We start from the raw sequence: 20,934 nt of genomic DNA on the forward strand, positions 1-20,934 counted from the left end.
TGAGAAATTACAGCTGGTATCATTAGCTTTCCCATCATAAACCAGGAGTGAAGAGCTCTTATCAGGTAGGAGTGTTTCCTTCAGACTTGAGGCAGGGACAGGGAAGTAATATTGGTGAGAATAGGGACAGGAGCTCTTTAGGTATAGTATTACTTTGACTCATCAAAAATGGGTCTGAAGTGTCTGGCTATTAGTTTTCCTTCTTGGAGTCTCAGAAGTGGTTTTCATCCTTTTAAATTTAATAGCTGGTAGTCTGGCTCCCACCCAAGTGCATTACATAGTGCATTTACTGAAAATGCAAATCTCAACATGTAAATCCATGCTTTTTGGAAGATTACTGTCTTGGCTCGGCACACCTAGGTGACGCAGTCTTATCTGTGATCATTTTCATTTGGGTGGAAAACCTCTATTTGTAAGTGCTTTTGGTTTATGGGATCTTTGTTTTCTTTGCCCTCTTTGTAATTTTTTTTCTCTTTTAAAAGAGCAGTCATTGAATGCATGAGTCAGATTTTTATTGCACCTTACTATGGCTGCTTTCAAGTCAAAGTCTGCTATGTGGATTATGTGATGATGGAAGTGTATTGATTTCATCTGGCCATTTACTAATGGTGGATACCAATACTTATATTCTGGATGTTGTTACAATAAACTTGTAATTGGAATGAAAGCCTCTGTAAAATGATCATCCCAGCACACAAAGTGCACACTCATGCATACATTCTTCTGTGAACTCAAGGCAGCATTTTTAACCTTCTGTATGGTGATGTAAAAAAAAAAAAACAGTTATGTGGAACTATGCTACAGTTAATAGCCAGCCCTCACCAACATCCAAACTTTTTTTTCTTGGTTCTTGCTTTCAGGTAGACCTCTGCCAATATGTCAGCATTACTTGTGACTACAACAATTTCTTTTTTCTGCATTTCTCATAGTTTGGCCTTAAAGGAACAGAGCAATTTTATCCATTCATCTGTCCCATATTTGTGCTATTACAGGACTTAAAAATGCTATACTGTTTTCTGAGATTGATTCTGAAATAACTGTTTGAGGAGCTATGGCACAATGACAGGACTTCTGCAGGCCTGTACAGAGCTAAAAATTTTCTTGGGCCTTTTGCTGGTGTGAACTTTTTTGTTCTATTTACACAGCTCATCTTTATTTCACTTAATTGATGATTCTGAAATAGTCAGGGGTTTTATTCTTTTTTTTTTTATAAACAGAAGTTTTAGATAATTTTTATTCTGCGAATGTTGTCACTTCTAATGAGGCTGCAGGAGTGCTTGGGTGAGAAAATCTCTTATGGGTAAGATTTTGAGTACATGAAATGTCAGAGAGAAGGGTTCTCCTTAATGGTGTGTGACCTGTACATCCACTTAATCCCTGAGCTAGTACTGAGGAGGAAAAAGCTTGCACTACTCATTCTTCTCTGTGTCAAGGGCTGAAGCTGCTGGATCCACTTCAGTTAACAGCTGAAGAAAAGGAAATCCTAGGTGGCCCATAGTGAGTGCAGGGTTTGCAGTGTCACTGAGTTCTGCCTTGAATATAAACTGTGATTCCAAGTATGAGACACTCAGAAAAACTGTCCAGAGAGAGATGTTGTGAATTTAGATGCAAAGCCTCTGTCCAGAGTAGCAATTCCTTTTTATGTCTTTTTAGAGGGATGAGATCATCTACTCCTGTTTCCTTTGCAGGACTGTGTGTAATATGAGCTTGACTTTTTAAAATTGTAATTATTTTTTCATTTACTTTGGCTTTCTTGTTGGCTGCAGTTGAAGTAGATGCATCTGCTGGAATTAAAGAATAAATGCATGCTAACTAAAAGTAATAAGTTTAAAAGTTTGCGGGGGAACTTAAGGTAGACCTCAGACTTGAAGGGTTCTGCAGTGATATTTCTTTCTTTCCCTAAAGCCCTTAAGGGGTTTTTATTTTTCTCTAATTGGGTGACACTGTTTTGTGGATTTTTAAAAGTCCCATTCCCAGCAGACAGGGAACTAGATTTATGAAGAGAGACGCTTCTTCCTGCCTGGGGATAAGATCTCCTAAAAGCTTCTTTCATAGATGTTTCGAACAAAGAGGAAAATAAAGGCTCATGTGACCCAAGTGTCAATTAATTAGGCACGATTGTACTATCTGCAGGAAATATGAGAAGACTCCTTTAATCTTGTTGTCATTACTATCTCCTGTGTCACATTTTGTAGTATGGAGCTCCTTCTCTGTATAGGCCTGACGAATTGTATCCCTAAAGAATCTGTAGCAGTACTCTCTCTCCCATTTTTTAGCTCATCAAAAATTCTTACTTTTTACAAAGAAAAAAAAGTTTCTGTTCTTTTGTGAGTAATTTATCACTTGCAAGGTGCCTTTTGCCCCAGGTCAGTTAAATTAAGGGATATCTGGTTCCTTTCCCCAGTTATGACATATTCAGCCATTTAAGATTGGCTAATTGTGGTTCTTTTTAGAAGATTGCATCTCAGGCCAGCTGTAGGCTGTTTGTTAAAAGCACATACAGTTGCACTTCTTTCAGCATAAGTCAGAAGATGAAACCTGGTTACAGGAAGGGGTTTGTAGCTTCTCTGCACACTCTGGTAAGGTGTTAATTCAGCTGCAAGAGAGATGATGCAATCTAAGTTTTGCTGTAGGATTGTTAGGGTCACACCAGGGTATACACAGGATTACTTGGGTGTTCACTTGGGGCTTCAGATGTTCAGATGATCCAAGCAAGCACTGATCTGATCTGCATTCACTTACAGAATTCAGAAGTGCAGTCGGTAAATCATCTGATTAGATCATATGCAAGAAACTCCTAAATCATCTTCTGAGAAGTAAATGTAAATTTATTACTAGAAGAGAGTTGACAAGGTTTTAGAGATTCCTGCTATATTTAAGAGTGCCTGGACTCATTTATGTAGATAAAACTCTGTAAGTAGGCTTGCAATAAACTAAGTAAAAGGATGAAAGAAAGCTGGTTTTCATCTTGGGAGCAGCCATGATGCCAGGAGGAGTATCACAAAATGCTGAGAAGTGGCTTTTCTCCATAAGCCAGTTTTTATGCACAACTTACACGTGGCCTATGTGAAATTCTTAGTACTGTTTTCCTAAGTGGATTGCAATTGTTAATTTGGGGAGCTGTTCAACAAGCTTTCACACTGGGAAATTAATTTCTATCACGTGGTTCAGCACAAGTCCTCTGTTCAAAATAGATTCTAATGCAGACATTGCAGGTAATTACACCTTATGCCTGAAACCTCTATTTTTAACTGATGTTGACCTTTCTTCTGGGTTGTCACTGCTTGTTCAAGTCAGTTTTATGAGGGAGCTATTGTGGCAGAGTGTGACAATAACTGGAATTTGTTACATGTCTCTTACAGATCCTTATTAACACTCCAATGTGCAGATTTGAGTGTTTGGCTAGATAGGTGAGGTTGAGAGAGTCTGGAGGCAGATTTGAGGAGCAGAGTTCTTTCTGACTAAGTAAAGAAAGCCTGAATATCTTTGTGTATATTTAGTGTAACCTGTACAGAGATGTTTTTTTAGCTGACTAAAGAGCAAAAAGGAGGAAATAATACAAATACTGAAGTGGTACTGAAATATTTTGCTGTCTTCTTATACCTCCCTTCCAGAATTGTGGAACTGAATTTTTGCTATTTTGTGCATATGTGTGTGTGTATGTATATATATATATATATATATCTATACTCAGGCTGAAATTTGAGTTCTTTTCTTTAACTGATGTGAAGTTTCTACTGTGTTATGTTAGGTAGATATTGATTCAGGACCAGAAATTTGTATCTCCTGGTAGGAATCCAAAGGTATGAAAATACGGAGGGGGAAAAATTTATTAAGGTATTTGTAGAGCTTTGACTAAATAAGTATAACATCACTGGAAACCACATTTCCCAAGCAGAAGATGAAAGATTAAGTTGTTTTTAAGTGTTTTCTCTGTATTTACCAAATCTCTTAAGAATCAGTAAGGGTTTCAGTGAATGATGCTCAACTACTACAGTGTGGACCTGCCGAAGTAGTGGATTGCAGTTAGGGACTTCCATTTGCAACTTCCTAGAGTGATACAGATTTCATTACTGCATTTAATTGTTTATCACTATAGCCAGAGGGTCTAATTTATCATCAAAAGTGGATGTAAATGATTAGAATAATTTCTTCTACGTTCCTCTCTCTAAAGTTCAGGAAACACTGCATTCATGGTTATTGTGTGTGATGGTAGCCAAGAGTGCCTCTTGTGACTGCACACTGACTATTGGCTCCTTTGTGGTGACCCGAGATGTGACATCAATTTGAGAAATAGTTAATATTACTTTCTTTTAACTGAGAATATGAGAATGACAAGCTGCAACTCTGTATCATTGGGAAGTCTGTGTTGGTATGATACAATTTTTATTTTATGACATCTCAGTAAAGTCCAGAATTCTTCAGGTATAAATGTTTGTGTTTAGAAGTCAGAACTTTGCTTGTTTGTTAGACTAGCATCATAAGTTAGTCAGACTTAATAAAAGCAGCCCCAGTGTTCTTCCTGCATCCTAAAAAAGAATTCTCTGGAAGCTTAATTGATGTGAGAAATGTAACTGAGTTTTGGCAGTTGAGGACAGAACTAACCCGGGGACAGGCTGGATGAAGGGTTGCTCTGGAAGAGGAGGAGTGGGGCTGGCAGTGGGGAAGGCACTGTCCGTGGCTGTCTTTGGGGTGAGTACTTCCTCTTCAGTCCCCCCTTGGCTCTGGTACATCCAGAGTGTCTGGTGTTTATTGCTGATGAGTTCAGCATTAAGGATTTGTGTTTCTGCCAGGAGCATGGTCCAGAGCCCAGGCTGTTTACTATGGATGCCAGAACTGAAAAATGTGGGAAGAGGGAGGAGTATGTGCAGGAGAGGCCTTTTGTGTTTCTCTTCAGAGTTTAACTGAAGAGTGTCTTGTTAAGCCAGGAGCAGAATTGTGTTTTTAAGTTACTGGGTTAGCAGCATGTGCTTTCATGTTTCTTTGTTCTAGAAGAACTCTTAACTGTTAGAATTAAGAGAGGGGGAATTTAATCCCTTTAACATTCAGAGGAAATGGGAAAGATAAAAAAAATTAGTCCGAGCATCTCACACCTGGAAAACCACAGAGCATTGCTACAAGACTGTTTCAGAAACAGCAAAGAATCTGCCTGCATGTGTCTTTGGATATTTCCCCTCCTGTTGTCCCTTGCTAATCTGCCTGTCTTCTAAAAGGATTATTGTTACAGAAAGTCTTGTCTGTTGCTTGTGCAGAAATTCCTCTTGCGTCCCCTTTAATTTGTGTCTTGTAATTTGTACACGGTGATCTGTGGGTAGACCTGCATGCTTCCCTGTTGTCGGAGGTGTCTGAGTCATCTTTGTGTGTAAATGCATTTCATGGGCTCTCCAGCTCTTTATAAACACGGTATGGTGCATGAACCAAATACACCACAGACCAAGTTTCTTTCTACAGTCCTGGGATGCTGTCAGGCCTGTGGGAGAGCAGTGTGTGCCATGCAGAGGTACAATCAGGGAAGGAGGCTGGATGGGCAGGCTGCACCAGGGAACACGGATCAGCATTACATAGTGCTGGGCTGCAGAGAGGGACTCTCAGCTGAATTTGCTCTAACATCGTAGAACGTGATTTTAGCTGTTCTTCTGTCCACGAAGACAAATGTGAGGTTGTGGGAAAACTGCAGAGTGTGAACAATGTTGCTTCCCTGCTTGTCTGGGTTGTTCCCAGAACATATGGTGGTACTATTTTGCTTCTCTGATGGTGGGGTTTTTTTTCTCACTTCAAGGATGTCCCATTTGGCGTATTTGTTAAGTTGCAGAATCCTTTACTCCTTCTGAAGTGTTGTAAGGCCGTAACAGTTTCTTGTTTTCAGCAGTTGTTGTTTGAGATGCCTTCATGCATGAGTGGTATGAACGCTGGATCCCTTTTGACCCCATAGTCACATTGTTCTCCTTCTCACTTGCATGTAGAATCTTGCCAGCTTTGAAGGTGGCAAGAACTTACTTGTCTTGCAGTCTTGCAATGCTTTGTGTACACTCAGAAAAGAGACTTTTGCAGGGCGGATGAGTTGTTACCCACCTTTATGTGTGCACGTTGGATCACTGTGTTTTGACATCACATTCAGAAAACCTCTGCATGAGGTTCTTCCAATGTTCTTGGCTTCTGAGAGCTGGAATGAAAACAAAATTGTAATCTAGCTTTATACTTGCATTAGAGAGTAGAATTAGGAAACTAATTCAAAGATTCTAGTAAGCTTATATGGGATGCCGCCTCTTTGTTGGGAGGAGATGCTGTAGTCATTTGCACCAACTCAGCTAATATTGTCTAGTTAATCCATGTCTGTAGGGTCTTGTAGAGAAGGCAGAGTGGAAAATGTGGTTGACATAAAATTTGAACAGTTGCTTAGGTATTGCAAAAACCTCTTTTGCATAATGTTGCTGCTTCTAGGGAGATTGAGCACTCTGTGCAAGTTGGTCAGTGTGTCTTTGGGAATTTCAACAGTCATGTCAGCATTGTCTTAGGACTTGCCTTTTCTCTAGGCTTCATCTTTGCTGCACCTAATACCCACATGCTCAGACCCAGAAGGTAGCGGCTTAGGAGAGGCACAGCATGTGTTGGTACAGTAGTTGTCTTGCATGCTGTTTACAGAACTTGATACAACTGAATACATTCTTCAGAAGTAGAGGAGAAATGGTTTGTATCTGTTGAAGTTGTAGATGGGGTCTTGCTGTTGACAGTCATGGTTAATGTACCACTTTGGTGTAATAGATGAAGCAGCTCCTTCATCGCTCCCAAGTATGCCTTCTGCCTGGCATTTGTAGTGGGCTGTCTGTATGTGCTTATCATTCTCAGTTTCATTGGTAGTGCCAGTTGTTCAAGTTGAGCACAGCAGAGCATTTTTATCTTTCAATTAAGATAATTAGCCTAGTTCCCTGTCTCTTTTGCCATTCTTCCTTTTTTTTACCGTTTTCAGATGCTGCCTTTTGCACTTTTTCAGTCCCTTTCTTTTAGCTATCTGGCTATTTCCAGAGAAACTGTGAATAACAGTAATTAAAAGGCTTCTGTATTATCAGCACCCCCTTTATAAACCACATCTGTTATGTGAATGACTGCACTTACAGGTGCAGCCTTTATCCTATTGCAAAAATCAGACAGGTTTCTTTTCCCCCTGCAACTGCTGACACTTCTGGGTGGGGTCACAGTGTGGGAATGGAAGATTGACAGAGAAGCTCTAAATTGCCATTTCAGACTTGGTCTTCTTGGGCTGGTGAAAGTGGTAGTATTTTGCCTGAGTAAGTGAACAATGGATAGGATAGATGACCCTCTGCTATCAGGATGAATTTGATGAGTGACTTGTCCTGTTTTCCAGGTCCCTTGCTGCTAGAGAGAAATTAGCAGGATGGTTGTCCTTCTGAAGTTTTGTGCTTTTTTGAGGGAAGTGGGGGGATGAAAGAGAGAGAAGATAGTCTTGAAACCAAAATGTGACCTACTTCTGCTTTTCTCCACAGCTGCCAAAAGCCTGCTGAACAAGAAGTCAGATGGAGTGAAGGTAAGTTCTTGCTTTGCCATTTCACTGTCTCATCCACCATCTGAACAGAAAGCAGCCGGTCTCTCTGGTGCCTGTCCCTTTCTAGGGTAAAACCACAGTCCTGTGTCATGTTATATAACCCTGGGTGGGATCTTAGTGTTCCTTACATGCATAACTACCAAAGTACACTGTTGCAGCAGCAGGAATTCTTTTTCCCCTTTCTGTGATGTATGGAGAACTGGTCAGCACTGGATTAGAAAGACCAAGGACTTGCTCAGTTGTTCCACATGCCTCTGACTAGTCTGTTCTGTTCAGTGCTTCTGACTGTGAAAATTGCACAGAGCAATTTTGAGTGACTGATGATATAGCCAGCAGACCCCGTGGAAGTTTCTCGGTCTACTCTCTTGGACAGATGCTGAAGGCTGAGCTGGGAAGAAGGGTGGGGAAGGAGGAGCCTCCAAATGTTCATCTTTGGACAGAACAGAAACTGAGGATGGTGTTCAAAGTTCAACTCATGTGCCTTGAACAGGAGGCACTCTCCTGTTCCCTTATGAAGGGAATTATTTTTTCCCCACTTCAATGTCACTCTTTGTGTTGCATGGTCATCATTTATTTCTGGAGGTCACACAGGCCCTTGCCAAGGCTCTGTTTTTGCAGGCAGCAGCCCTTTATTGTCTTGTACTGGAGGAGAGACAATTATAGGCTAGAGCATGGTCCTCCCCTAACTGTTCTGAAGGATAATTGTCCTCCACGTGGAAAAGAGTTGAAGTCCAAACCTTTCTCCACAGCTGTTAGGTGGAACAGTTCATCTCCTGGTTTAGCATTGTGGGCAGTCTTCATTCTCCCTGTGCTGGGGGGCTGACATTCACACTGTAGGACCAGCACACTTGTTCTTTCCTGCTCTCTGAGCCCTTTTCCATTTTAATGAGGCTTTGTTCCCAGAGGGCTCACAGTACAAGCAGGCTGCTGGAATAAGAGGTGTTTTCAGAAGAGTTTGTTTTCAGGACTGCTCTAATAAAACAATGCATTCTTACAGTTCTGCAGCATTCTGCCCTACTGACATCCAGGTTTTGGGGTTTGTTTATTTTTGGATCAAAATGCTCTGTGAAAATGCTGTTCCTGTCCTAGGATTCTTGTCTTTGATATGTGCCTGCAAGAGTGAGCTTTTGGCCATTGCACCAGCTTGCTTCTTGTACAGACATGCATTGAACACATGCACACTAATACAGCAAGTGTGATAGAGTTGTTGCATCTATTGATATTTAAAACATTACAGTAGAATTCCAGTGGAATAAGAATGGATTATCCCTGATGTTGTGAAATGAGATCCAACAGGTGCTTGCTTCAAAATCCCAATGAGGCAGGGGAGAAGTAATTGGAAAAACAGCAGGTATCAACATGTCTACAAAGTTTTGTTACCTATCTAGATAAAAAAATGCCTTTCTTCTTAGGCTTCTTGATTTGTAACAAGCTTTCAGGGAGTGTCATATCTTGGGTTAAAATATTCAAAAAATCGACAAAAGATGTACACATAAATCTTGAGGCACAACTTCCTGGTAATGTAGTTACAAGGAGACCCTGTACATTAGAACCTTCCAGCTCCATAGAAAGCTTGTGGTGTTTGGTTCATAGAGTACACAGTGTCTTCCTCTGTGAAAATGATAATTCTGGATTTGCTTTTCTTCATCCCTTTGCAGTGTATGTTGCTCCTCGTATGTGTAATTTAATACTTTGAGAAAGTGGAAGGTATATTAGAGAGCGTAGCATTCTCTGTTCTTGGTGAATGAGATTGTCCTCTGGAAACCACTGCTTCTGCAGGACACTGAAGAGACCATGTAGCTTCCTCCCTTCAAAGTGTTACAGCAGTCTGGCTTTGCAGTGTGAACCTCGGTGTTGTCCATGAGGTGCATTGCTCATGTTCACCCTGGGCTGATGGTCCCCAGGGAGAGGTGTTTAATCTTCCCATTTTCCCCTGATGGTGTCTTCCTTCAGGTATGGATTTTGAGTCCTCATTTCTGTAAGTGTTAAAACTTAGAAATAAATAATGTATTTCTTATTAAACTCCTGTTTGAGTTACTCTTCTGCTCAGTAATACAGACTTTTAAAAGTACAAGTTGTTTTCTCCCAGTGCTAAGCTTGGACAAGACAGAGAATACATAATGGTCTGTGCGTGTTAGTAGGACATCCTTAACACTTCTGTTGTAGGATTTCTGTGTCTACATGCTTATCTTTTTCTTTGCCCTACTGTAATGGGCACTGCATCCCATTTGAAGTGTAGTATTTCACCATGTCCATTTGCTCGTTGGAGCAGTACTGGCCCATTGACTGCTGAGGACAGTCTTTGTGCTGGTCACTGTCTGGTTGGTGGCCTCACCATTGTGACCAGCATACTTGTCACATGTTGCTCCTTATGCAGGAAACGTGTAATTTTAGCTCCACTCACATTCTCACCCTGTACATTTCTGACAAATGACTTGTGCCAGTGTCTGATTGAGGTAAGAGCATCTGGTCTTACTTGTGGCAAGCAATGATTTTCTGCCCGTTGCAGTAGTGCAGAGCACAAATATCGTGGCTTGAACACCAACCAGATTTTCAGCTTTGTGGTATCCTTTTCACTCCCACTTCCTATATAGATTATTCTACTTCCAATGTAGGTTTAGAACAAGCACTGCATGCTGTACTTCTAACTGGAGTCTGCTGCTGACCACATGCCATCTGGTTAGGCTGTGTTTCATGTTTCCTCCAGATAAGAAGATTGGTTTGTTTGATTGTACAGTTTTATGTTTGTCTCTTACAACCTTCTTGGAAATCAACTCTTTATGGAGATTTGAGAGGAAATATGTTTCAGTTTCTTCATTGGTTTTATCTGATCCAGGGGGACTATGCACTATAAGACTGTTGTCATAAATATCCACAAAGTAGATAAGAATTGAAAGAGTATTTCTTCCACAAATAGATTATTATGCTAGTGTAAAACTTAATGGCTTTAAAGAAATTGAGAAAAAAGCACCACCAGTTTGTGTTAATTTACTTTCTGTTACAGCTAACTTTCCCTTTTTTTGGCTGGTATTCAGAGCTGACTGTGCTAGAATTCTGGATTGTTTGACAAGGATAGTAGGAATTTCTATTGCATGGTATTACACAAGCTTGAGTGAGACATATACATCTTTCTCAAGTTTTATTTCCAATAACTCCATAAAATGTGTGTTGGTGAATTTCTGATGCAAGGTACCCCATGTACTTGCTGACATAGCATAAATGAGAGAGGAATGATTTGGTAGTCATACATGGTGATATGAGCATCTAGCGTGAGTTGTGTTGGGCTGATATTTAAAGAAAAAGCACAATTATTGTTTCTCTAGCAATAGCCTCAAATCCTTTGCTGAAGAAAGCTTAGCACTAAAGCAATGAGGATGCATGCATTTTACTTGGATCAGACCATTTTGGAAGGCAGTGGGAGAAGTTCAAATTAGGAGGGGAGAACAGGAAAGAAACTCTTTTTTTAAATTCCAATACTAGTGTGTCCACACTGGGGTTGTTTTGATAAATTTCCATAGATATGGCCGCCCCCTCCAGAAAATTCCTTTCCAAATATTATTTGAAGCATTCCTGGTTTTCATTTTGCACTGTTGTTTCTATTTCAAGTACTAATTCTCCTAATTGGTAGATATTTCATCAGCTTGGCACTTGAGAACTTTTCCATTATCTTAAATAATGAATGATTTAAACTGCCTTGAATCTTAAATTCTGCCTGCTCACCAAACCTTTGTAGTGCTGCACTCACTTTCTTCAAGCAGAATTTGGATCCAAGCTGTTGGAGTAGCAGCAGGAAGGCCCAAGTTTTATCCCCAAGGAATATGGTTTTCTGCTTTCAAATCCAGAAAGTGAGGCTAGAAGATACTGAGTGACGAGTTGCAGAGCCCCTGTAACATACCACCTATCTTGTGGTCATCTCTGTAGGTCCCAGGTATTTTTTAAGATTCTAAATTTATGAGCAACATTGTGCATCTATCATTAAAAAATTGACTTTTGATACTTTCAAATTAGATTATTTGCTTTCTTCTTCCCCTCTATGACGGTTATGTGGAGTTGCCATCTACTGCAAGGTGAGAGGGGTTAAGGAGTGGGCTGGGGTAACACCTGGATGAAGATTAAGGACACTTTATGCTGAGTGTCCTTCCTCTATGCTTGTCAGGGTCTGGGCTCCCTGTAGTGAGTGTTACAGTCCTACTGCTGAATTTTTTTTTTTTTTTGTCTCTGGGTAGCACTTGAAAGAGTCGTGTTCCCTTTTTTCCAAAGGGGTATTTCACTTCCTGCTGTGAGAGGCTGTGTGTGTTTCCAGTTCTAGCAGGGCCTGTAAGACCCATTTCTATAATCAGAATCTTTTAATGCACAAAGTCCTATTTTCAATTAAGCATGTAATGGTAATTATTTTTTAATTGGTCCTTCTCTAAGCTCTTTGTCAGTTTCTTTTTTTCTTTCTTGTTTACTTCTGACCATATGGGTTTGTGACTATGATTTACAAAATTATATCAAAAATGTTCTTCAGGCCCACTGTAACACTATGTGGATAGTGAACTGTGGAGCATGCTGTGGGATGCAGGAGATTTTAACAGCATTCACTTGCAATGCTCTACCAAGTCTATTGATTTTCTACCTTGTCTTTCTGCCACATGCACTGTTTTCTTTCCCAGTAAAAGCTGAATAGCAGAGCTGAAAGGAGAACTCGACTGAAAGAGGAAAAATCCATTCATTTGCTTTAACAAGGTTAATGTTCTAAAATCTGCCCTATATGTTACATAACTGCAAAGAGGTACCAAATACCATTTGTTCTGCTGTTTGTAAGGAATATTGCAGTAAGTGTAGATTTTATGCCTGATGTGTACCACTTTCTCTGCCCTTTGCCCAGTAAAGAGTATGTGGGGAAGGAAGGATGCTCTGTAAACTGGCATGGCTGCTGGGAAGCAGTTGGTGAAAGCATGCCTTAAACAGAGAAGGCACAGTAGCAAGGTAAAGCAACCTATGAAATCTGCGAGGGTCAAGTAACATTCACACGGTGACCAACAGGAGTCAATGCTCCTATCTCTGTATCTGGACTTGTTATAATCTTAAAGACATACTGTTTAAAGTATAACTGATTGTTTATGGTGAAGCTAAACAGGGAGAGCCCAAGTTCATCTGAACAGCAGAGTTTTGTGCTGAACTGTATTATGCAAGACACCTGGGGACTGCTTTAGATCTTTTTAAGCACTGACATCCAGTAGTATATTATATCCATCTTTGATGCAGTCAGTTTTTTCACTGCATTGTTGTAATGCCTGGAAACACCAACTGAGATCAAGGGTCCAGTGTGCTTAGCTAGTGGTGGCTAAGCAGAAAATCCCTGCCTCTTAGCTTACAATTTAAATAGACAAGCTGACAAAAGGGCAAGAGAGGAGATGGATTGACAAAGATTAAATTATTTGCTCAGCATCACACAAAAGGGCTAAAGCAGAAGTAGAAATAGGACCTCAAATTTGCTGGTTCAAGAGGACTCTCACTATGATGATCTGGTTTTAGTCCAACATTTTTTTGCTACCTTAAGTTCTGAAATGACTATACTCTCTATAGGAATATGAGTTGCTGCAAGCATGATATTTTAACATAAATACTGTCAGTATCAGACTGGGGGAGAACTGCATGTAGAACATGGAAACACAGAGAGCTGTCATAAAAATAAAATAGCCATGTTAAGTTCCCAGGTCTGTGAATGGGACCTTGCTTGGAATCACTCTATTTCTTATAGTATGTTTTAGTATGGGCTGTGGAATGATTTACACTCACTATTTCTAGTATTGCTGCCATGCTGAAGAGAAAGTGATTCTTCAGATTATCTTCTGTCACCTGCTGACTTCTGTTGATTGTTACCTAAAGCAAGGCTGTTCCTTAAGTTTCACTGTAGAGAATCTGCTCCTCTTTGAGAGATGAACACCTAAAATTCACACACATAATAAAAATACAACTGCAACAAACATTCATCCCTAGCTTTGTTGTCTGTAGTGCTTTGGGAGAATGTTTTGTCCCTCAGGTGTAGGGAAACCCTTAAAGTGATCAGTGAGGTACTTTACCATAGGCTGTGTCTGCCTTTAACAATTTTTTTCATTCCCTGGGATATCTCTGCCCTGCCTAGTAGTTCTTAGAGGGTTCTGTCTTATAGAAGGGAAAGAGAACTCTGTAACTAAACTTCTGTTCTCTTACTTACTTTGCTAAGTTGTAGTCACATTACAAGAAGAACAAAAAGCTTTGCTCACTCAGCTAGTCTCCTTGGGAAGGTAACAATAGATGGTTCTGATAAAGCTGCTAAGATGTGCTGGGAGATTGACCTGGTTTAGTAACTTCCTTGTATATGATTTGACTTAATAAATTTTGATGCTTTAGCACTTACTGCCAGTGCCTCATGTTGGCATTATCTAACCTGTCTTGTGTTTTACTAGTACTTTCATGCTCTGCTCATAACACAGACTGCCCTTCACTCCCTGCCCTTTTAGTACTGCCAGCCTAGCTTTTCTTCCCCGTGTTATTATAGTAGCCAGTAATAATGTGCTTTCTGGGATTTCTACACTACATCATGCCCTGTAATAGAACAACACTGTTTTAAATTTAGCTTGTACTCTAATTAAGTTCTGATCTGCAGAGGATTCTGTTTCCTCCTGTGTCAGTGTTTCTTGTCCCTCTGTGTAGGAGGGTGTTTGTTTTCCGCATGGCTTGGTTGATTCTTTTCCTATTGAACCTTTTGCTTGTATCTTAACATTTTTTTGTTCATATTTTCTTTTGTAACTTACTAGAAGTCTGTATGAATTTCAAATGAGATTGTCTTTCTTAGAGACAGGTTTACCTCAGTATCCATATAGTTTCTTTTTGTCTGCTGCAACTTACAGGATACATTAAAAGTAAAAGCAGTAGTTTTTCATTGTTGTAAATTTTCACTTTTCCCAGTTAAAAATTCCCTGTTGTGATGGGGTACAAGAATTTCTCTGGGTTGATAGCAGTCTAAGTGTTATATTCATGCACATGCTATTTTAGTTCTAGCTTGAGGAAAAGCCTGTGGAGAAGCTAAATTGTCCTGAAAGAAATGAGAGAAAACTTAATGTAATGGCAAGCCCTGTGTTGTGCCTCCATGAAATGGAAGATTTGTGAACAAATGGTGAACAGATGAGAGTCTGTTCTGGAATTAACGATCAGATGAGGTAGAAGCTTTGCTAGTTTGAGTCTGCTCATGCAGTGGCTATGTGTCTGTGGACTGTATGGTGTGATTAGGAATGTGGTCTGAGTATGAGGTGAACATGGGCACTTCTGCTTTTGAACACATGCCACTGTGTGTGTGAGCTTGAGCTCTGATGTGAGGATAGCAGGGATGAAGGCAATATTCAAGGTAAGAGCTGTAAAGGCTCAGTAAGTGTATGAAGTGGGGAGCTACAGCTCCATGGCCTGTTCTGGGTTCATAAGCTGCTCCAGGGGGTGCTGTGGTAGTGTGCAGGAGTCCAGAGCGACAGAACTGAGCCCACACCATCGTGGGTTTTGACTGACATGAGGTGTGCTGTGCTCTTCCACTCTGTGGGCTCGATTGTAGTAAGCAGCAGAGAAATAGCAGAGAAATAGATAGTACCAAAGGAGAGGGGCAGACGGAAAATGTACGTAGAGACAGCAAGGGGAAGGCATGGCGTTCTGAAAGACCTGCCAGGATCAGCTTGAACTGGATGACACTGAGAATTTGATGAAAGAGGAGGGAAGTGCATGTTGAGCCTCATTTACTGGAGAGTGTGATTTGGTGTGAAGGTGTCTTTGAAGATGATTGAAGATGCCATTGAACAAGAGTAGAGTCCAAGAATGCTGAGTAGTGTTTGAACCTGTTTGTTCTTCTCCCAGTATCTGAGAGTGTAAAGTGTTCTGGCTGTTGAGTGCTTCTGTCTTTCTTGTTTGAGCATTACCTCTCCAATCAGGCCCAAATTCTATGTGAGGGAGCCTTTCTCCTCCCCATGCTATGCGCACAAGTTCCCTCTTCTTTCTTTAGTCCCTGTGTGTGCCTTTCTGTTGTGGCCTCCTCCCTACCCTCTAATTTGAGTTGCAAACACACCTCTGCATTCTCCAAATGTGAACACACAGGGGATTTCTGCCTACCTCTTCAGTTTGGTGGGGAAGCTGCCCCATTTTCTGAGGTGGGAGAGCACAGAGAGACACCCCCTTGTATCCTACATCTTGTGCTCTTCTTCTCCCCTTATATCAGTGTGTGGGGCACCTATATTCTGACCTCAATGTTTGAGGAGATGGGGGTCTTCAGCCCTGCCCTTTTCCCTGGTGTGTAGTCTTGTGCTTTAATGGTGACTTCTCTCTCTGTTCCTTTTTTCCGTGTCTGTGCATTTCTGCTGCTGCTTATACCTGCCTCAGGGGAGCATTATTGGCAGGGGGGCCCTTGCTGGCACACTAATGTGTGAATAGTTTCTGTGCTTTTCTTCTCATCTCCTCTCTTCCCTTCTCTTTCCCTCTCTCAATGATGTGTCCAGAAAAGGAAGTCGAGCTCCAGTGTGCATTTGATGGTGAGCACCTCCCGTAAGCTGCCTGCGATTCGTGCCTCCGCCATTCTCCATGCCATGCACGCTCGGCTTGTGCTCATCACCCTACATAGCATGTCCGTGCAAGGGGGCGGCCGGGGGGAATCAGTGTGCACCCAGGGGTCCATGTCCTCACAAAAAGGGCTCTGGGATCCTCTGGCCACATACAGCTCCCATTTTGTGCAGAAAATCGAGCTGCTGGCAACTCAGTTTGACTTTGCCTGCTCTGAGTGTGAAACGAAAAAAGACGGTGGTTCTCCTGGGCTCAGCAGAGCAGGTGTGTGCCTTGCCTGGACAGGAGGTTTTGTCATTCTGTGGCAGAGGTGCCAAAAAGAGGAACAGGTGCTTTGCCTGGTGTTGGTGCTGTCATCCTTGATAGGAGTCTTGCAATGTAGAACAAACTGGGAGTCACTCCAAATGTGGCAGAGACTGATGGGGCTCCACTGTTCAGATGAAATGGGCAGGCACAGCACCACTGGGCATCTCAGAGCTGCCGGTCATTTCTTTTTTTAGCTTACAGAAAAGGTTTGTTCAGAGCCTTTATAATCCAAAACTTCCTTTTGTCCTGATCTTGTTTATGTATCCCAGCATGACCAAATACCCAATAACACCCCCCCCACCCCGTCCTGTTCATTTCCTTTTTCATTCATCAAGGTGTTTGGCATTTATAGAATTTGTTAAAAAAATAGTCAAATCCACTCTCAAGGGTCCAAAGAGGAAATTGGCCAGTGTCATATTGTCAGAAGTCATACACAGCCCAGTGACACACTTTGACACCAAGACATGAACAGAAACCAAAGGACAAGAATTAGTTATTGTATTATCTCCTATGCACAGAAAAACAGAAAAGATTTCTCCCATTTCAGATAGAGGTGGGAATGTTACAATACCAAGACAGCAGAATAATTGTTTTTGCATTACTACCTGGAAGATATTTCTCCTCTTCCTCCTTCAATGACACCGTAAACTGTGTAAAAAAAAAACAAAACCACAAAAAAAGTAATCCCAAACTACTGCTTTGAAAATCTGAAGTGAGTGACTAACTTTTCACCAGCCCTGCCTTTATGCGGGGCAGAAGTTCACTTTGCCTTTCTTGCCCTTCTGCCAGCAATACTTAAATTCCCTTTGCATGTTTTATAGTAGCTGGGATATGTAAACCATATAAGCATCAACCTCTTAAAACATGGAAGCAGTGAAAGTGGCTGAATAACCAGAGACAGCCCATGTATTGGTAGTTTCTTTTAGTTGGCTATGTGTGTGTCTCTACGATATGAGCACTGGTCTGTTTTCTTTCTCTTGCACCCTCTGTGTTGCTTGTGCCTGTCTGTCTGTCTCTTGTCGAGCTCAGGAAATGTTGCCAACTGCTGTGCCAAAACAAATTGTGTTACAGATCTGAAGAAGGACCTAGCACCTTTGTAGGTGAATGGGCCTCTTTTAACTTGAGTTGTACAGAATTACCAAGGATTGTACCCTGACTGATGTTGGCTGGCAGTAGGGGGGAAGGAGGGGTAAGAGTTGGCTGTGCTGCCTGCACCTCTGGGAAGGAAAGGCTAGCTTCTTCCAGGGAAGAGCACGTGGTTAGATGGCCACATGATGTGAGTGCGTGCAGGAAGCTCAATATGTCAGATAACTTCCTTCACCCGAGAAAGAGCTGTGAAAAACATGCAGGCTAAGCTGCCTCTAATTTCATTGGCACTCTATCCTTTAGTAAAATGCTATCCAATTCTGGACTAGCAAACGTGATACTTTGTTGTCTTCTGCCCCCTGGCTGGGGAAGAATATAGTGGGTGAGCTGGGTGCTCAGTGCAGAATGAAGGGTAGGCTGTGTGCTTTGAGTATGTGGGGCTTTGCACTTTAGAAGGCAACATATCACTCCTCACAGGCTGTTGTCAACTTTTTATTTGGAACGGTGGCTTCGTGGATGTTTGTTTAGGTTTTGGTTGTTTTGTTGGGGTTTTTTCTCATTTGGCCTTCCAAAACAGTGGAATTATTTTTGTATAGCTTCTTCCTTGCTAATTTTATCCTCTTATCCCAGTGGGCTAAAAAAAAATGGGTTACCTTCCTCTCCCTGGAAGAGGTTTGGAAAATAGATCTCTGCATTAGGATGACTGTTTCTGAAGAAGTACAAGAGCCTCAGTGCTGTGTGGAGAGGTGGACCATTGTCAGAAGTTTGTGTTTGTGCCACAAAATAGCTTGGGATTAACTTTTTCAGGTTGATCTGTTCCTCTTTGACATCTACAGTGACCTGTTATCTCTTCTGCCTTCAGGCTGGAAATACATGCATAAAACATGGAACGCCAGAGTCTTAGGACAGTGCAGGGATGTATAGAAAGAGGCAGCAAACCATAACTTCTGTGGTATTTCTCCTTTCTTAGGTTGGAGTTTGAGTGTAAATGTTTGAGGTTTTTTCCCACGGACTTCTAAAGAGTTCATTTCTGCCTCTCTCTCTCCTACTTCCTCCCCCCTCCACCTGCCTCATCTTCCTCTTCTGTTTCTCCTCTCTCCCTCTCCAAAAAGGACAGTTAAGCCAAGACCTGTTGCTCGTGAAGAAAAGCTGAATTGTTAGTAGGAGTTTGTTAAGTCTCAGTCTTATAAGATCTGTCATTGGTCGACATAATTATACCTTTGGCAGATGTTTTCCAGCTCAGCATTTCACTTCTCCATTTTTTGTGGTGTTTGTGGTGTGGTGATGAGGGCCTAATGTTGTGCACTATGAGTTTGCACTCCCTGAGTGGGATAGAGAGCCACTGCAACAAGGGCACACTACTGTGAGCTCCCATCAGATGCCCTGATCTGTAAACTAAGGAATTTGAGCGAGGCTCCTGCAGAGACAATTTTAACCTTGCTGCTGCTGGCATCCAGCAGCAAAAGAGACATAGTCTGGTGTGGGGGTCACACGTGGGCTAGATTTGTGGACTAGGAATCTTGTACTTAGGGATAGATTTGGCTGTCTACAAACATAGACTTGGTTCATTCCTGACATACATGATTCAATGGGATGATTCTTTTCAGCAAGCTGGTGATGGCCTCACTGTTGTGCTGTATGAATGCAGAAAATTGAGATTTTATTCTTCTGCCACAGCTACAAGAGAGTCTGAAGAGGGGAGAGATGAAAAGCTGCTGAGCACCATCCAGAGAACTTCCTACTTGTGGAACTATATAGGCCTTTTCCTTATGTCCCAATCCAATTCCTTTCAATATTTTGGTCCTGAAGTCTCTTTGTTCAGGTTACAGCAGGGATACAATATATCATACATTACCTTTTCTCTACCATTTCTAGGGCTGACCACACTTTTACTTGGCTCAATAGATTCCCTGGAACTCTCACCTAGAACTGTTTCTGTACACTTTGGAACACCTCAGACTTGACTCCCATTTGTGCCCTGTTTGAGACCATGACTACTGTGTGTCTCTCACTTCTGTAGTCTCTTTCTCTCAGGACAGCTGCCATGTCTCATTTTCCTTCAGATATTTTTTGTTAGTGCTCATTGCAGGATTCTCCCCATGCCTTTGGGCTGCTGCCTTTTTGCCTTCTGTTCTCCTTCCTTATAGCTCTAGCAGTCCATTCACATTTGAATTTTGGTACATCCCTTACAACTTCTGTTGCCTCTGGAGGAAGGCTGATGTCCAGCAACTGGGGCAGCACTCCTCCTTCCTCCCTCTTCTTGGTGATTGAGCTTGTGGGGAGGGTCGGGTCTGAAGAGATGGTTGGGTTTGAAGCAATACTGTCATTTTCTTGCTGCCTCTGCTGCCCAGCATGGGAACTAAAACCATGTTTTTCTGTCTCAGCCACAGAGCAACAACAAAACCAGTATAGTAAGCACTGCAAAAGAAACACCCCCAGTGCAGACGTCCATGGTATCTTCCCCAACCACTATTTTTATTCCTGTTTGATTTAATTTTGATTCTGTCCTCTCCCCTTCTCCTCCCAAACCCCTTCCCGAGTGCTGCTTGTGCCACTCTGTTTCAGCTTATGTTTTGGCTTCGTTCTGTCTGTGTCCCTGTGCTGCTGTGGGGCCTGATCACAGCCTCACAGGCTTTGGGATGGGGGTGCTGAGCAGAGCTGTGGTTGGATGTGGGGATCGCAGCTTGCCTGGACTTCCCCGTGTGCCACCCCTGTATAGTTCTGTGTGTCCCGTTCAACTGTTCCTGCTGGCTTTGGGGAGGATGGTTTTGAAGAAAAGAGTGTCAAGCTCCATCCACTCTCCAACACTCAGGAAATGGAGGATGGACTTCAGGACACCAGAGAGGAAATGGCAGACAAACGGTTTTTAGAAGAATCCTTTGCTGACCCATTTGGCCTGCTCAGTTGAGTGGCTGATCTCCTGCAGCTCACTGACTTGCTGGGCTGGCACTTTTTGTTTGGCCTATGTGCAAGCTCTACAGTGCCAGTACAGTGCCAGTGCCAAGTACATTGAATGGCACAGCTTGGGTGTGTGGCCTGCCTCAGTACTCGTGGAATTAGGCAGCAGTGCAGCGAGTGGCAGAGGCACACGGGTGAGTGCGCAGCACTGCCCAGCACTGTCCCTAATGCCCTCCTTGCTGAGCCACCCAGCAAGAACGACAGCAGTGGGAGGAGATGGTGCAAGATCCTGAAGTCTTGTCCTAGTAACAAAGGGATGAGTGCAGGAGCTAGTTAGCACCCATGGGCCTGGTAGCTGCTCTTTGTTGTCCGTCTCTGGAGAGTTGGATTTGGTATTTTTGGGGCATGGGAGGGTGGGATTTGGTGTTGGGGATTTTTTGTTGTAGAATGAAGGATTCTTGGGACACTTCATAATTTTCTGCTTTCCTTTCACTAGCTTTTTCATTATGTTTTTGATATTG

At 42.0% G+C, this 20,934-nt stretch overlaps 1 protein-coding gene across 10 annotated transcripts in view; it reads left to right on the forward strand.

Moving 5' to 3' along the window:
* Positions 1-20,934, forward strand: part of CAMK2G (calcium/calmodulin dependent protein kinase II gamma) — a 117,409-nt gene that overhangs the window by 83,449 nt on the left and 13,026 nt on the right. For 4 of the 10 annotated variants that reach the window (XM_084210687.1, XM_084210692.1, XM_084210693.1 and 1 more), the window contains 3 exons: positions 7,503-7,543; positions 16,063-16,095; positions 19,900-19,968. In XM_084210687.1, the coding sequence (XP_084066813.1) occupies positions 7,503-7,543; positions 16,063-16,095; positions 19,900-19,968 (143 nt within the window). The remainder of the gene's footprint in view (positions 1-7,502; positions 7,544-16,062; positions 16,096-19,899; positions 19,969-20,934) is intronic. The other 6 variants (XM_084210690.1, XM_084210696.1, XM_084210689.1 and 3 more) reach the window with 3 other exon arrangements.

This window comes from Fringilla coelebs (genome assembly GCF_963513975.1).
Source record: "Fringilla coelebs genome assembly, chromosome: 8".
In the NCBI taxonomy this organism is placed as follows: domain Eukaryota; kingdom Metazoa; phylum Chordata; class Aves; order Passeriformes; family Fringillidae; genus Fringilla; species Fringilla coelebs.